The sequence below is a fragment of the Salmo trutta genome, chromosome 20 (genome assembly GCF_901001165.1).
Source record: "Salmo trutta chromosome 20, fSalTru1.1, whole genome shotgun sequence".
NCBI lineage: Eukaryota > Metazoa > Chordata > Actinopteri > Salmoniformes > Salmonidae > Salmo > Salmo trutta.
In genome coordinates, this window is record NC_042976.1 from 46,773,951 (window position 1) to 46,791,459 (window position 17,509).

A 17,509-nucleotide genomic window follows, 5' to 3' on the forward strand; every position below is an offset into this window, starting at 1 on the left:
AGTGGGGGAGTAGATCTGAGGGGAGAAGGGCCATAGGTATGAGGGGGCATGGAGAGGAGTGCAGTGTATGAGGGTCTTAGGCACGAGAGTAATAAAGAAATACCATACCATCCAGTTTATACTCCTTTTTACATAAGTAAAGTCCTTTAGCACGCCATGAACCTTGCCACTGCTACACAAACCATACTTTTCAAATCCCATCTGTCTGTCTCCATGCCAATTCTCAGGCCATGTATAACAAACCTACGATGTGGTAATTCAGTGCCACACTGAACAGTCTTACATTTCTACATGACAGTCATTCATTCAAAGCAGCCATCGTGGCAGCATCTTACCCTGTCAGTGGCTATCCACGATTAGGGACGTCAGTATAGATAGCACATGGAGGAATCTTCACTGCAGAGCATGCACTGAGTGGTGGTGCATAGTGGAGGTGCAACATAGCGCCATCCTTCGTCGCCAGGTCTCCCTTGAAAAATAGGTATTTTGATCTCATTGGGACTAAGATAGAGTTAAATAAAAATTGTGAAGGGTATCCGTGGTAGTAAGAATCCAGCCAGGGAACCCAGTCAAGGGCCCATGTTGAAGCTACAGTGAAGAGAAGGCATGGTTTGGTCTTCAAGTCTTCAACAGCTGTTTAGATCCAGGGAGGAATTCCAGGGAAATCCACTGGGAGTCTGAGAAAACAAAATCCACTTGAGGTTCATGTCCACAGAAAATGACAGAAAAGGCTCTTGCAACAATACCATAAACCCATGTGCACCACCATTGCTCTCTCTCTTTCTGAGCCTCCCTCTGCAATTCATTCCTTTATCGCTCTATTTCTGTCCTTGTCTCTGATGCTCACTCATACTTCCACTTCAGTGCCCCCTCTCTTTCTCTCCCTCTCTTTCTCTCCCTATTCTCAGCTGTGTCTCAGCGTTATGCTCAGCCTGTGCCCAGCGGATGTATAACATGTGTTCAGGGTGGGGGTTGGGGACTGCTGACTTCATAGGTGGCACGTTCTGCTTCTGCAAGGCGGGTGAGGATAGCCATTGCATTTTGGACTATTTTAATGAGAGTGACCATGATAGACTTAAGTTGCCTCCAAAGCTACTTCAAAATCATAATACTTTACATGAGAAGGGCAATTATTCTAACACTGCGTCAAAAGGTAGTTCCAAGATATTTGACCAACGATATACATTACTTTCTTTGAATTGACAGAATCAATTAAGTTTAAAAGGAATGTGTTTGACTTTTGGGTACTGCCGAGGAAGATAATGTTATGCTGAATTGGCCTCAGGTCTCAAATTATCCGAAATAAAATGATAAAATCACAGCGAAAACACATTACTGAAGAAAAAAAACCTATGTTCCACATATCAGCTTAATAACTTGCTTATGAATGGTTGCCCATTTGCGCACATCATTTATTAGTCCATCTTCAGCGGAGTCGTATGATTTAATAGAAGATGCACTGATGACGGGGTTATCTACTCATTTGACAGGGCAGAGAGAGAGAAAAAAATAACTGCTCTGGAATATTATTAATAGTACGTTGGAAACTGATGTAAATAAATCAGATCATTTATGTCTGTATCATGTCACATGACCCTCAGTTGATATACTGTCAGGCTAACTCATGTCGAAAGAATCCTATGTCGCATATATTAAAGAACTAAAAAGGCACAAAACTCTAAAAACATTGGATTATTGCAATGAAATGTTTAAGGTGAACATTTGATTAGATATGAATATTTATTGTGAAAATAAGGGCTGTAACATTAACACCTGATATGATATAATATCTACAGTATATTATTGCTATGAAATATACAGTAACAGACAACCAATGCCACTATCATAATATCTGTTTGCCTAGTGACTACCTAATCCACACTTTCTAGTGAGTATCTAAAAGGGCGCTCCTTGAAAGTCCTTAGAAGGAAGTGTCAACCTAGAATCTAGCATGGTTGCATTTACAGTCGTTAGGGCTATCAGAAGTGACTCACTAGGCCTAATGAGGTTAATAGGGAGGGAGGGAGGGGTGCAGATTGATAGAGGGAGGAAAAGAGAGTGAGGAAAAGAGCAAAAAAAAAGACAGTGAGAGAGGGAAAGCAGAGAGAGAGCCCGAGTGAGCTCGAGACCGAGAGAAGCTTAAATGACATTTCCCTGGGAATAAATAAAGTACCAATCTATCTAATGCTCAAATCAGTTGTTTTTTCTTTACATGAGGGAAATACATGAGACTTTAGACTTGTGGCTGACAAACATGTTCTAAGCCACCACATGCCACGCATTACCTGGACCATTTTCATCCCATAAAAGTAAGCTAATGCATGGGGACATGAGTGACAGCTGCTTAGATTAAATTAGGTAGCTTTTCAAAATAAAGTGCAGAGTGAGTGCTAATATATGAGTTTGAGGTAGATACTGTTTGGAAGTTAAATGAGCAAAAATGTGAATAGGGTTCCATGTACATGTCCATACGTGTGTGTGTGAGAGTGTTGGGAGGACCAGGACACCCCTGGGCTTACGCTGTGACCTACATTGGGGCCTGATGCTCCCAAGGCTGGCAGGGAGTGCGTGTTTGTGTGCGTTGTGCAGTATGTACTGTACTGATGAGATGAAGCTGCATGGCTGCATTAACTGTATGACTAAGAGCCTCAGCTGGACAAAATACAAAGAGATAAATGTGCACACATTAAGAGGGAACGTACAAATGCATATAAACGCTAATGCAAACAAATATAGCCTACTGTAGGAAAATTCATACCTAAAGTACACAAACCATACAAGTGCATAAATTCATAACGATGGTGCATGCATACATACATTAAGGGTGCAACACCAAATTCTATCTCTGGATCACACCATCAGATTGCTTGTGGGCTTTCAAATGTATGTGAAACACAGACCTGGGTCAAAATAATATTATGTGCACTTGATTTAGCTGTGCAGGGTTTTTGGGGGGGGGGGGGTTGATGCCAGCAGCCCTACCTGCCATCACATCATCTAGCTTTGAGGATCTTCCCTCAGAGACGTGGCCAATCCCGAAACTATTTAATAAAATTCCATCTTTGTTGTTCACTCAGTTAAGCCTGTACTCGATTGAACTGCCTTCATGTAACTAACGAGTGAAATCATCTCGTCCCAGCACTATCTGCTTGTCATCTAGCCAAATTCCCCTGCATGTCATCAAATGGTTAATACTGTGAGTCAGAATGGAGGGAAATAACCTCGCAATACATGCTACAGTACTTTCTAATGTAACACTCAAATTTCACAGTGCACAGATACACAAAGACAATTAAAAACATGAATATGTGAAGATTAAATTATAAATTAGTAATATCGTGAATTAAATTAGTAGAATTACCACAATGCATAGTGGACATGCATACAGTACATATCACTCTTGTAGCCAAGCTATACTGAACAAAAATATAAAGAAAGCATGCAACAATTTCATAGATTTTAAATACATTTATTAGGCCCTAATCTATGGATTTGACATGACTGGGAATACAGATATGCATCTGTTGGTCACAGATTCCTTTAAAAAAATTGTCCTCACAATGGACCTCAGGATCTCGTCACAGTATTTTTGTGCATTTAAATTGCTATCGATAAAATGCAACTGTGTTCGTTGTCTGTAGCTTTATGCCTGCCCATACCATAACCCCACTGCCACCATGGGGCACTCTGTTCACAACGTTGACATCTGCAAACCACTCGCCCACACTCTCTCTCTAAAACAACATCTGAGGCGGCTTATGGTAGAGAAATGAACTGGCAACTGCTCGTGTGGACATTCCTGCAGTCAGGATGCCAATTGCACTCTCCCTCAAAACTTGAGACATCTGTGGCATTGTGTTATGTGACAAAACTGCACATTTTTGAATGGCCTTTTATTGACCCCAGCACAAGGTGCAACTGTGTAATTATCATGCTGTTTAATCAGCTTCTTGATATGCCACACCTGTCAGGTGGATGGATTATTTTGGCAAAGGAGAAATGCTCCCTAACAGGGATTAAAAACAAAATTTGAGAGAAATAAGCTTTGTGCGTATGGAACATTTCTGGGATCTTTTATTTCAGCTCATGAAACATGGGACCAACACTTTACATGTTGTGTTTATATTTGTGTTCAGTATAGATTCATTTAATTGGCATACATATTGCAATTAATTGAACGTATAGTGAAAGCGCATGCAAAAACTATTCCCCATATGAATACATAACATCAATTCTCTAGGATATTATGCATCTGTATCTTGGATGGCAAAAATTGCCTTCAGCAGACTGACTGACTAAAACCAATGTATGCTTAATTACAGGAAATTACCAAGGACCCATCTGTAAACACAGTTCCTTATTTATATCAAACAGGAAATGACCTGACCATCGCCCAAATTCCAAAGTGGTGGACATTAACGACGTAAATAGACAGAGCAAACAAATGTCTATGCGTTTTGACACGTCTCGGCGAAGAACTCTACCATGCCAAACAGTGTGCACGTTTGTTTGTCTGAAGGTGGCCAGAACTTTCCTGGCTGACGCTGTACACACTTTGGTCTGGATACACAATTGCTTTTTTTACTCTCATTGAGTCCAATGTTAATGGTAGTTTTACAGTTTTGAACATGAGAATGTTACAGAACGCACCTTTAATATATTTCATGATTATATATATTTTTTTGTAGAATTATAAACAATAATACGAAAATAGTAAAGTTATAGTAAAGTCATGTTTATTCTTTATAGATGTCAAATAAAGAAGGATTAACCTGTTACTAGAGCAATAAATTGCAACATTTTGCAGCACTTTCAGTGTTATTCTGACTTGAGATATGCACACTTAACAAAATAAATTGTGTAAGTATCCCACTGACATCGTTAAATGGTTTACAAAAAAGTATTACCTCAACTCTAAATTGGTAATTTGTCCCTTTGTGTCTTGATGAGTACTTATATTAAGATGATCGCAGTTAAGGTCTATGGCGTTGATGTTTTCAACCATGATCACCACACTAAATAAGATTCTCTGTACAATATCCTTGTTCAGATGTGCTACATCAAATCCAGAGCCCACAGATTCAAAACTGTTGTGTAATAGTCGTGCATTTGTGCAATTCATATGCTGTAAACCTTGCCGATAACAGCTTGCATGTCCTTTTACATTCTTCGTTCAATCAACCTAAATAATACAAAACGTTGAGGTTTTGTAGTAAAGTTTGGAAGGTTACATGTGTAACCGGCGCAGTTCTTTCCAAAACTCAGCGATGCCCAATGACAAAGCTCTCTCTGCCAGGCCTCTGCACTCATGGGGCGTGAACCCCACCAGCGCCGTGCCCTTAGTGACCACCCCCTGCCATCCTGCCAGCTCTGCCACCCTAGCTGTGATAAGAGATGCTGGGGCGTGGCAGTATAGCTGCCCACCAATACTGAAGGTGGGCCACGGCTCGCCCCGCTCCCCAACCTGGCTAGGAGGGTTCCCCTTCATGCTCTCCACATTGCAGGCTATCTCCACGGCACCCTCGTGTGGCAGGGCCAGCACTTGCACCCCCGGTATCCCCCCAGGAGTAGACTCCCTAATCGACATGGCGATGCTGCGCCCCAGAGCCAGGTCCTGGGTGTCGATGGTGACGTTGCAGTTCATGACGTAGGGACTAGCTCCGATGCCTGCATGGCAAAGGTGGGGTCAAAGGTCAGAAGATCAAACAAAAAGTCACAAGATGGTGCGAACAAAAAGGTACAGAGATTCAAATGTGTCCAATTAGTGGTTACTGGGTACGCTCTCTCTGTGCTATACTTCATGAGAGTGTAATATGGGGGCACTGAGGGCCTGTCCTCAGAATGAAACATGCAATCTAGCCTAACCCTATGTTTTAAGAATCACCTCTCAGTAATTGCATGCACAGGGGATCCACCAACCGCCAAGCCCTAAGCAAGTGCTAACCTGTAAGGCCATATTGTTTCTGTGGCAGGGGCCCCACGTCTGGTCGGCTGGCTTCTGTGTCTGGATTCTTCCTGAACCAGCCCATCTCCTTGCGTCTCTGCGCCAGGCCTCGGTGCTGGGGTGAGTCTGCCCAGCCAAAGAAGAAAGCACTGGTGCCACTGACCCGTTCAGTCAGCCCAGCAGCCACCGCTGGACAGGGTGAGAGGATGGGTTAACACATACAGTTGAAGTAGGAAGTTTACATACACTTAGATTGGAGTCATTAAAACTCATTTTTCAACCACTCCACAAATTTCATGTTAACAAACTATAGTTTTAGCAAGGTGGTTAGGACATCTACTTTCTGCAAGACACAAGTCAGTTTTCCAAAATTGTTTACAAGCAGATTATTTCACTTATATTTCACTATGTCACAATTTCAGTGGGTCAGAAGTTTACATACACTAAGTTGACTGTGCCTTTAAACAGCTTGGGAAATTCCAGAAAATGGTGTCATGACTTTAGAAGCTTCTGATAGACTAATTGACATCATTTGACTCAATTGGAGGTGTACCTCTGGATGTATTTCAAGGCCTACCTTCAAACTCAGAGCCTCTTTGCTTGACATCATGGCAAAATCAAAAGAAATCAGCCAAGACCTCAGAAAAAAAATTGTAGACCTCCACAAGTCTGGTTCATCCTTGGGAGCAATTTCCAAATGCCTGAAGGTACCACATTCATCTGTACAAACAATAGTACGCAAGTATAAACACCACGGGACCACGCAGCCGTAATAACGCTCAGGAAGGAGTCACGTTCTGTCTCCTGGAGATGAATGTACTTTGGTGGGAAAAGTGCAAATCAATCCCACAACAACAGGAAAGGACCTTGTGAAGATGCTGGAGGAAACAGGTACAAAATTATCTATATCCACAGTGAAACGAGTCCTATATCACATGGGGACAAAGATCGTACTTTTTGGAGAAATGTCCTCTGGTCTGATGAAACAAAAATAGAACTGTTTGGCTATAATGACCATTGTTATGTTTGGAGGAAAAAGGGGGAGGCTTGCAAGCCGAAGAACACCATCTCAACCTTGAAGAACAGGGGTGGCAGAATCATGTTGTGGGGGTGATTTGCTGCATGAGGGACTGGTGCATTTCACAAAATAGGTGGCATCATGAGGGAGGAAAATTATGAGGATACATTGAAGCAACATCTCAAGACATCAGTCAGAAAGTTAAAGCTTGGTCGCAAATGGGTCTTCCAAATGGACAACGGCCCCAAGCATACTTCCAAAGTTGTGGCAAAATGGCTTAAGGACAACAAAGTCAAAGTATTGGAGTGGGCATCACAAAGCCCTGACCTCCATCCTATAGAAAATGTGTGGGCAGAACTGAAAAAGCGTGTGCGAGCAAAGAGGCCTACAAACCTGACTCAGTTACATTTGCTCTGTCAGGAAGAATGGGCCAAAATTCACCCAACTCATTGTGGGAAGCTTGTGGAAGGCTACCCGAAACGTTTGACCCAAGTTAAAGAATTGAAAGGCAATGCTACCAAATACTAATTGAGTTTACGTAAACTTCTGACCCACTGGGAATGTGATGAAAGAAATAAAAGCTGAAATAAACAATTCTCTCTACTATTATTCTGACATTTCACATTCTTAAAATAAAGTGGTGATCCTAACTGACCTAAGACAAGGAATTTTTACTAGGATTAAATGTCAGGAATTGTGAAAAACTGAGTTTAAATGTAGTTGGCAAAGGTGTGTGTAAATTTCCGACTTAAACTGTACTAATTGGATATCACGAAAAGAGGAGAAAAAAGGGTTAAAAAACAAACAATAAATAAAATTGAAATGAAAAAAAATTCACTTGAAAATCTATGGCAAGACCTAAAAATGGTAACAATAATTTTGAAAAGAATAAATGGGCAAATGTTGCACAATCCAGATGTGGAAAAATCATAAGCCTTGTTCACATTGGCAGTTTGAAGTGACTCAACTCAAAAATGCATGCATATCCGATTCGAATCAGTTCCTTTTCCTGCAAGCTGAACAGCCAAAAATGTAAATGAATCGGATATTTTGAGCCACATTTCAAACCACTGTCGTAAGTGGTTTGAGGTCTGATTCCTGACAATGTGATTTGTGTCTGAATGGTCAAATCTGAGTTATTTGGCATATCTTGTTGCTTGCTAGCTACTCTGTTGAAAGTTGGACAAGAACATGTGGTAGCCAATTGGATTGTTAACTGTTTACAAACAAATTAGTGAATCGGGTATTGTGTGTAAATGGGTGAGAAAAAAAAATGTAATCCATTTTCAATTCAGGCTTTAACAACAAAATGTGGAATAAGTCAAGGGGTATGAATACTTTCTGAAGACACTGTACATACACCACTGCATGAGGTGCCGCTCAATGCACACTTATACAGCATACAACATGATGTACTGAGAAGAGAGAAAGAGGGGGCCAAAGCTTTAAAGTGTAGACACATACATGCAGGCACACGCACACCACACACACACCTCTAGCTTCCTTGGCACAGTCCCCCAGTCCCACCTCCTCTCCCAGAGGGTAGAGGGGCACCAGGTCCACAGCGCCCATCGTTGGGTGGCCGCCTGCATAGGCACTCATGTCAATCAGTCGACAGGCCTGCTCACACGCAGACAGCACTGCCTCCTCTGCAACAGAAACACATTGACAACGCCTTCTATTATTGGAATGACACAAGTGAAATAAGGGTTCAGTTATTGGTTAAATTAGGGTGCTTAATTCCTGGTCTGCTTGAAAAATGTTTAGGCAGCCATGTTCAGGGGTTACTATACCACTGCCCCTCATAAGAGTAAAAGATTGTCGGAGGATAATGAAGACCTTTGCAAAGTACTTGTCATATTTATTGTAACATTGTGATCCTGAACAAAGCCTGTAGGAAATGTCCCTTAGCGTAGTTGTTGTTTTTCCCCCAATAAAAAGGACAGAGACTCACTGATGCAGTCAATACTGGCCACGATGGTGATGACAGACCGGTTGTAGTCTTGGTCATTAAAGATGTTGAGCACTGTTGTCCCTTCTCGCCGTCCGCCTGACAAGATGCATACAATCGGAAAGATGCATAAATCCATGAAGAAACCATGATATTTTGTTAAATCATAACTATTTTTCACTCCTATCACTATGTTACTACTGTATATGCAGTGAACAATGAAACATTTTTACAGTGGTAACTCACCATTACTGTCAAATACAGCTGCCCTGGCCACTGTTTCCACCAATTCCTTCCTGCGGGCTTCTGAGACATTGAGGAGGCAGGCGACCAGACGCTGGCCTATGGCACTATGAGCCATCCCCCTGAAGGAACCCATGTCACTGAACTTTAGGTAGGCTGATTTTGCAGTGGTCTATTTCACCCGATACAAATTGTAGCTAAACACCAGTTATTTAACAACTGTACTGTATTTCCTTGGGTCTCTCTACTATATTCTGATGCTTGAAAAGTTCTCAAAACCATCTGTTTTACTCCATTTAAATACAACTTCATGGAGAAATGTAACATTTTCATCCCAAAAATGTCAATATGTCTACAACATTGTGGCAAACTGCAGCTTGGTTGATCGAAAAGTATGTGATATCTCGCCATCATAACATAAACAACATATCAAACATAAACATGGAGTACATTTTTTTTATAGAAAAATTACAAACGCATCTGTGTCAAAGGAACATCCCACTTCTAACTTTGAATGTTGTCATCAACCAAAATGATACAAATCCAAACATGGCCAATACAGTTACACAAGACTAGAAAGCAAGCGCAGTTCATAAATGCATTCATTAACATATAAAACATGACATGCTAAACATCTCTCGTGCGGGCCTGATATGTAGCCATAATGTCATACTTGCGTTCTAATAACCACGAAAAATGCCAACACAGTCAATCATGTGTCTACTGTAAAGCGAAAAATGTATACACCTTGCAAAATCTGTGATTCAGAAGCTGCCTCTCCAATAGAAATCGGTCGTCGCTAGTTACCACAGCCACAAAGTCATAAACCCCGCCCATTTCTACAATTCTCTGGTTAAAATCAGATTTTAAACCTAATCCTAACCACACTACTAACCTTATGACTAACCTTCAATTAATACCAAAAAGCACATTTTCGTTTACATTATTTTTTACGACAGCCAATTTTGACATGGTGACTGTGGTAACTAGTGTAAACCATAGAAATCCCCGATTTCCCCGACTCATGCGTAGAAACACATCATCTGGGCTAACTGTCGTTTCGCGCCAAATTCCGCTGGTGCAGGCTGTCAAATCAAAGGCACAACTTCGATACAAAAGTTATTTTTATGTAAATGAAAACGTGGCAGTTTGTCACTTTCACGAGGTTAGCGTAATAAGATGTTCAAGTACTTAAAACATTGGCTCGAATCTAGGTTGTGCCTTTAGATTTTGTGAAAATGAACAACTAAGGAATAATTAGTCACTTCTCTTATTGACTTCTCAAACGCCGGCCTGGTCTGCTTCGCAAGCGTTCCCGGAAGTCTCTCGCCATGTTGCACCTCCGGGTTTAGTGGTAAATTCAATCTTCAACCACTGAGATTATAAACCGAGAGGCAACATCGCGAGACTTCCGGGAAGGCATGCAAAACAGACCAGGCCAGGGTTTGGGGTTTCAGAAGTCATTTAGAGAAGTGACAAATTCTTCCTTAGTTGTCCATTTTCTCAAAATCTAAAAGCACAACCTAGAGTCGGGCCGCCAACCTCATGAAAGTGACAAACTGACACGTTTTTATCCAAAACAACGTATTGAAGGTCTGCCTTTGATTTCACGGTGTGCACATGCGCAGTTTGGCGCGAGACGACCGTTAAAACCGATGACGTGTTTCAGTGCATGAGTTTAGCACTCACAAGACACCATGACTTCGTCTACTTCAAGCGTGATCGGGGTTTTCTATTGGAGAAGCAGTTTCTGCCCATCTTCATATTGTATGGTCTTTTCTGTGATCATGCGCAATTCGTATTTCGCTTACAGGAACCGGAGGTTCCAGTGCTGACGCCCTTGGTAAACAGCGACACGTGGAGGACCAAAATGCAAAGACAACAACAGTACTAGCTTTAGCGCCAGGCTGACAAAAGTATCAACGTCCAGGATAAACAACGATGTTGACGATGATATACAACGACATAAGGTAGAAAGTTTATGACTATTTTGTCGATATTGCATCGTTTTGCACGTTCATTGTCGTATGTCTGTCTCGGATGCTGTACATTAACTGGCTATGCATTTGCGTCTAAACTACACTAATCCGGTTTTAGCCCCCATGATAACCGCCCGTGGAGTTGCAACGGGCTTTCATTGTGCAGCCAAAGCAATGAGCGCTGCAGCAGGTTCATCGTCCTTCGAGCCCCCAGAGCATTGTCTGCCTGGAGTCCAGGAAACACGCCCTGGGAGCCCGCCGCGACTGCGGAGACTGGTCGACATTCCGGGATGCGAACCGGACAGAGTCAACGACTTGCTTCTACTCAGTACTTCGGATTCACAGGGACGGTGCGGTTCAGACGCCGAAGATCGCAGTGCACATGTTGTGTTTTTCCCTGGAGACATACAGGTGAGAGGTGTGGGTTTTTTCAGGCAGGTACATTTGAATATCACTTATTTCGCCATCAAATAAACATTTCAGCTATTTGTCATGACATTATGCAGGTTGGTAACATTATACACGTATGCCAATTGATGCCAAGCATAAGGGTGAAAGGCCGTTGCGTAGCCAGCCTATAATCCTGTTAGCTAAATTGGTTACAGCTATGGTTGATTACATTTCAAGTGGAGTGTCGAATTCACATACTCCTGCCCACAAATAATAACATCCATTCCAAGAGTTCCAACAGGCTAGCCTACTAAAATGTTATGATTCCAAGTGTGTCTTAGTAATTCCGAGGGAGTGTTAGTATTCTCGGGATGTTGCGAGTGGGATGCTCAGCAATTGTTAATGAATGTGTTCATTGTATGCGACCCCTTTAATGTCTATGTATGCAACCCCACACCATGATCACATGGGGACCACTCTTTCACCTGATGTGTTAAACTCCATTGGGAGGAGGATAGTTTAAAAACTAGGTTAGTAAGCTTGGTCTTCCACCCAAGGACCAAAGACATCAGGTTAGACTTGACGGAAGGGGTAGCCTTTTTTTCTCAGAATTAGTTCATGGTCATTGTTAGGCGAACTGCATGACACTGCAGAACAGGTCTTATCTCCCAATTGATGCGGTTGTTATTTAGTTGCCATGATGCACAAAAACATGAACCCTTCTTAAACTGCTAAGCCAGGTGACTCACCCCATCTTTCTCGCTCCATCCTCGGCCCCTTCCCTTCTGTCCATCTCCCCCACTCTCACCCCCGTCTGTCTATTTCCCTTTTCACTGACCACCTCTCCTTTTCCCCACCTCTCTCCGCCTCCACCCAACCCACTCCTCCCCGTCTATCTTGTACACCACTATTCCTCTGTCCATCTCTCATCCCTAGAACTTCCAGCAGGAGATGTCGCTCCAGCCAGAGGGGGCGCAGTGGCTGTCCTGGAGCCTGGAGAACGTCGCTCTCACCCTGGGTCGCCGCTTCCCTGACCGCCACGTGTGGGTGATCCGAGCCTCCCGCATGTACCTGCACAAGTTCAGCTGCTATCACAACTTTGTGGAAAGCAACCTGTTTGGAGCGCCCGAGCACTCACCTGACTACGGAGCATTTCGCCACCTGAGGTATCCCATCTTGTAATGTTTTATTCCAGCACTGTGATTGTCACTAACACTACCTACCTACAGTGCATTTGTTAAGCTTATTTTTCCTCAATCTACACACTGTACCCCATAATGACAAAGCGGAAACAGGTTTAGACATTTTTGCGAGCTTATATGATTTTTTAAATACCTTATTTACATAAGTATTCAGACCCTTTACTATGAGACTCAAATAGTCCTCAGGTGCGTCCTGTTTCTATTGATCATCCTTGAGATGTTTATTGAACTTGATTGTCCAACTGTGGTAAATTCAATTGATTGGACATGATTTGGATAGGCACACACCTGTCTATAAGGTCCCTGAGTTGACATCAAAGCAAAAACCAAGCCATGAGGTCAAAAGGAATTGTCCGTAGAGCTCTGAGACTGGATTGTGTTGAGGCACAGGTTTGGGGAAAGATACCAAAAAGTTGCTGCAGCATTGAAGGTCCCCAAGAACACAGTGGCCTCCATTCTTAAATGGAAGAAATGTTGAACCACCAAGACTCGTCCTAGAGCTGGCCGCCCGACCAAACTGAGCAATCGGGGGAGAAGGGCCTTGGTCAGGAAGGTGACCAAGAACCCGATGGTCACTCTGACAGAGTTCCACTGTGGAGATGGGAGAACCTTCCAGAAGGACAACCATCTCTGCAGCACTCCACCAATCAGGCCTTTATGGTAGAGTGGCCAGACGGAAGCCACTCCCCAGTAAAAAGGCACATGACAGCCCGCTTAGAGTTTGCCAAAAGGTACATAAAGACTCAGACCATGAGAAACAAGTTTCTCTGGTCTGATGAAACCTAGATTCAACTCTTTGGCCTGAATGCCAAGCGTCACATCTGGAGGAAACCTGGCACCATCCCTACGGTGAAGCATGGTGGCAGCAGCATACTGTGGGGATGTTTTTCAGCAGCAGGGACTGGGAGACTAGTCAGGATCGAGGGAAAGATGAATGGAATAAAGTACAGAGATCCTTGATGAAGACCTGCTCCAGAGCACTCAGGACCTCAGACTGGAGTGAAGGTTCACCTTCCAACAGGACAACAACCCTAAGCACACAGCCAAGACAACGCAGGAGTGGCTTTGGCACAAGTCGATGAATGTCCTTGAGTGGCCCAGCCAGAACCTGGACTGGAACCTGATCGAACATCTCTGGAGAGACCTGGAAATGGGTGTGCAGCGACGCTCCCCATCCAACCTGGCAGTGCTTGAGGATCTACAGAGAAGAATGGGAGAAACTCCCCAAATACAGGTGTGCCAAGCTTCTAGCGTAATACCCAAGAAGACCTGATGCTGTAATCGCTGCCAAAGTTGCTTCAACAAAGTACTGAGTCTGAATACTTATGTAAATGTGATAATTTTTGTATAAATTAACAAACATTTCTTAACCTGTTTTTACTTTGTCATTATGGGGTATTGTGTGTAGATTGAGGATTGTTTAAAAAAATCTCAAATGGATTTTAAGGCTGTAACGTTACAAAATGTGGGAAAGTCAAGGTGTCTGAATACTTTCCAAATGCACTTATTTTTTTTATCCAGTTGTCTCAACTTTATGCAGTTGTCTCAAATTGCTTTAGATAATCTGCCAAATGACTCAATTATAACTGATTTGTAGGGCACTGCTGAGCAACGGCATGGAGCGAGCTGGCTTGCCTAACCCCCTCCTGCTTCAAAGGGGTGGCGACACAGTCGCCCCGGGTTTCTCCTTGGCCGTGGTGGGCTTCAGCAAAGGCTGCGTGGTACTCAACCAGATGGTGTACGAGCTGGCGAGGGTGCGGGCTGACCCGGAGCTGGGGCCATTTGTGGAGCGCCTCTCAGACATGTACTGGCTGGACGGTGGCCACCCCGGAGGCAGCGAGACCTGGGTGACTGACAAACGGGCGCTGGCGGAACTAGCGGCCAGCGGGGTTGCGGTCCACGCCCACGTGACACCGTACGAGGTGCGTGACCCAATGCGAGCCTGGGTTGGCCGAGAGCATGGGCGCTTTGTCAAGAAACTTGAGGATCTAGGGGCCCGACTCAGCCAGAAGCTGCACTTTGAGGATGAGCCCGCGTCCATCGAGAACCACTTCCGGATCATCCAGGATTTCTGAGGTGTTTGTTCATTCCTGATTGTCTATTGGCATGCAAAGTAAAAAAAAAAAAAAAGAAAGAAATACTGGCAAAGCTTGATTCAATCTGCAAATTTCTGGTTTAATGCAAGGGGCTAAAGCTAGTTGAGTCTCATTCATCCCTCTAGGTTCTTCCTTTCGTGCAGAAGTCAATCTATCACTGTCCCTATCTTCCTAGACCTCATTTCATGATCTAAGGGCTCAAATATAATTTTCTTTAAAATCCAAGCATGCAGATTCCAATTGGAATGCATTGCCCTTATCTAGACACCCCTCAGTCGTTTGTCCTAGCAATCTATTTCCTTACTTCTACTAGATTGGCCTTTATCATAGACAAAGTTTACATATTGTACCGAAAAAGGGCTATTTGCATGTGAACATTTGACAGAATGCACCTTTTAAAGAGTATGTAGCACAAAATCAAACCTTTAATGAAAAAAATTGGGGAAATGGCACCGCACGACTTCCAGTAAAGTCACTTTCTAACTAGGGATTTCATGTTTAATTTAGGTAGTACAGTAATTCTGCTCATAGATTATGCATGTATGAACTACACTGAAACATCCAGCCCAAAGCGGGAGGTTTAAAAAAAAAAAAATGCTGTACTTACTAGTCGCCAAAGTTCCGGAGCATGTCTTTAAGATCGAGAGCCAGACCTGTCAATTGTCAGATTATCTTGATTGTAACCTTGCCTTTTTGTGAAATATTACACATTGATCGTAAAAAGTAGCTTTGATCCAATGTCCAGTGTGGTTGAGTAAAGTTTATTTTCTTGCAATATTTCGGTGGCAAAAGTTGACTATTCCTCAAATGCAGCAGCTCCTTCCATTGAACATTGTCTTGATGTCAAGTGACATACTGTGGTGACTTGGAGTGGGCCTCTCTTTCACCAAGGAACACTTGGTGGTGTTTGTGTGGAACAACTCAATTTCCTGATATTGCTTGGGTCAGAATGTCCTGTAACTTCTTGTAAATTGATTCATGTTCAGTGATGGACTTTGAGTTGGAAGTTAGCTTAAATGAATCTTGCAGGCTGATGTTCAGCATTCATACTGTATTCTAATAGATTAGAGTGATATCTCTTGGTAAGCTTATACAGCTGCTTTTGCACTACCATGCTGGATTTCTGGTGACTATTGTTTCAATGGCTACTGACATACAATGAATGTGCTTTTCTACTTCATAGCCATTCCATTTTTTTAAATGCTGTTTTGTTTTTAAGACATGCTATTCCATAGCTGCTGTTGTATGATTTGCTAATTTAGAAAAAATTACCAACTCTTAAAAGATACAATACCGTTGGAATGTGTGTGTGTATAGTGGTTCTTTCAGTCATAAACACATTTTATATTTATAAATGGTTGATTATACCTAGCTGCATGCATGTCTGGCACACAACAATCATGATGCAAAATACATTTTAAGGTACACTACATGACCAAAAGTATGTGGACACCTGCTAGTCGAACATCTCATTCCAAAATCATGGTTATTAATATGGAGTTGGTCCCCCTTTGCTGCTATAACAGCCTCCACTTTTCTGGGAAGGCTTTCCACTAGATGTTGGAACATTGCTGCCGGGACTTGCTTCCATTCAGCCACAGGAGCATTAGTGAGGTCGAGCACTGAAGTTGAGCGATTAGGCCTGGCTCGCAGTCGGCGTTCCAATTCAGGCCAGTCAAGTTCTTCCACACCGATCTCGACATACCATTTCTGCATGGGGGGGCGTTGTCATGCTGAAACAGTAAAGGGCCTTCCCCAAACTGTTGCCACAAAATTGTCTAGAATTTCATTGTATGTAGCATTAAGATTTCCATTTACTGGAACTAAGGGGCCTAGTCTGAACCATGAAAAACAGCCCCAGACCATTATTCCTCCTCCACCAAACATTACAGTTGGCTCTATGCATTGCGGCAGATAGCGTTCTTCTGGCATCTGCAAAACCCAGATTAGTCCGTTGTACTGCCAGATGGTTAAGCGTGATTCATCCCGCCAGAGAACGTGTTTCCACTGCTCCAGAGTCGAATCAAGCGCATTGAGCTTTACACCACTCCAGCCGAAGCTTGGCATTGCACATGATCTTAGGCTTGTGTTCGGCTGCTCGGCCATGGAAACACATTTCAGGAAGCTCCTGACAAACACTTTGCGGCTGATGCTTCTAGACGTTTCCACTTCACAACAGCACTTACAGTTGACCGGGGCAGCTCTAGCAGGGCAGAAATTTGACAAACCGACTTGTTGAAAAGGTGGCATCCTATGTCACGTTGAACGTCACTGAGCTCTTCAGTAAGGCCATTATACTGCCAATGTTTGTCTATGGAGATAGCATGGTTGTATGCTCAATTTTAAACACCTGTCAGCAACGTGTGGTGAAATAGCCAAATCCACTAATTTGAAGGTGTCCACATACTTTATAATCAATGTTAACTTATCATTTACTACATACGGTCATTAAACACCTGTAGCTAGCTAAGTCCTTACAACTTGTGCATCCACAATGGATAAGTGACAATGAATGAGTTTTAAGTGGAGCTTACAGGGGAAATTCAGGATTGTACAACTTGATGTTAGATGGATCCTCATACTGAAAGTCAATGGGATAGGGGCATGTGTGTCAATGTCATTGCCAAATCAACTGAAATCAACTCCTTATTTGTTTTGATATTACTTTAAGGTGATTTTGCTTTTT

At 42.9% G+C, this 17,509-nt stretch overlaps 3 protein-coding genes across 7 annotated transcripts in view; 1 reads left to right on the forward strand and 2 right to left on the reverse strand.

Moving 5' to 3' along the window:
- Positions 1-1,089, reverse strand: part of LOC115156184 (nck-associated protein 5-like) — a 77,752-nt gene extending 76,663 nt beyond the window's left edge. The window contains exon 1 of the mRNA XM_029703539.1: positions 336-1,089. The gene's annotated coding sequence lies outside the window, so the exon portion shown is untranslated. The remainder of the gene's footprint in view (positions 1-335) is intronic.
- Positions 1,090-4,714: 3,625 nt separating this feature from the next.
- Positions 4,715-10,595, reverse strand: ftcdnl1 (formiminotransferase cyclodeaminase N-terminal like 1). 4 transcript variants are annotated; one of them, XM_029703549.1, is made up of 6 exons: positions 9,904-10,595; positions 9,160-9,278; positions 8,917-9,012; positions 8,456-8,611; positions 5,945-6,133; positions 5,228-5,667 (listed from the first exon to the last, which is right to left on the reverse strand). In XM_029703549.1, the coding sequence occupies exons 2-6, from the start codon at positions 9,272-9,274 to the stop codon at positions 5,228-5,230; spliced, it is 996 nt and encodes a 331-aa protein (XP_029559409.1). In that variant the 5' UTR covers positions 9,275-9,278; positions 9,904-10,595. The 4 variants fall into 4 exon arrangements, with proteins under 4 accessions (XP_029559406.1, XP_029559409.1, XP_029559408.1 ...); XM_029703548.1 differs by having other exon boundaries at positions 9,830-10,595; XM_029703547.1 differs by having other exon boundaries at positions 10,422-10,592.
- A 247-nt stretch (positions 10,596-10,842) lies between these two features.
- Positions 10,843-16,125, forward strand: c20h2orf69 (chromosome 20 C2orf69 homolog). Of its 2 annotated transcripts, XM_029703545.1 has the most exons (4): positions 10,843-11,126; positions 11,254-11,546; positions 12,462-12,691; positions 14,325-16,125. In XM_029703545.1, exons 2-4 carry the CDS (start codon positions 11,259-11,261, stop codon positions 14,800-14,802), a joined length of 996 nt encoding a protein of 331 aa, XP_029559405.1. In that variant the 5' UTR covers positions 10,843-11,126; positions 11,254-11,258; the 3' UTR covers positions 14,803-16,125. The 2 variants fall into 2 exon arrangements, with proteins under 2 accessions (XP_029559405.1, XP_029559404.1); XM_029703544.1 differs by having other exon boundaries at positions 10,843-11,546.
- The last annotated feature ends 1,384 nt before the right edge of the window (positions 16,126-17,509 follow it).

What these genes read in the sequence shown, in the direction of transcription:
- c20h2orf69 (XM_029703544.1), top strand. Translation starts at nt 11,217, where the DNA reads ATGCATTTGCGTCTAAACTACACTAATCCGGTTTTAGCCCCCATGATA. An exon ending in TTTTCCCTGGAGACATACAG is followed by an intron (nt 11,547 to 12,461) that starts GTGAGAGGTGTG and finishes TCTCATCCCTAG; the next exon opens with AACTTCCAGCAGGAGATGTC. An exon ending in GGAGCATTTCGCCACCTGAG is followed by an intron (nt 12,692 to 14,324) that starts GTATCCCATCTT and finishes ACTGATTTGTAG; the next exon opens with GGCACTGCTGAGCAACGGCA.
- ftcdnl1 (XM_029703546.1), bottom strand. Translation starts at nt 9,292, where the DNA reads ATGGGTTCCTTCAGGGGGATGGCTCATAGTGCCATAGGCCAGCGTCTG. An exon ending in CTGTGCCAAGGAAGCTAGAG is followed by an intron (nt 6,134 to 8,455) that starts GTGTGTGTGTGG and finishes CACCCTGTCCAG; the next exon opens with CGGTGGCTGCTGGGCTGACT. An exon ending in GAAACAATATGGCCTTACAG is followed by an intron (nt 5,668 to 5,944) that starts GTTAGCACTTGC and finishes TTTGCCATGCAG; the next exon opens with GCATCGGAGCTAGTCCCTAC.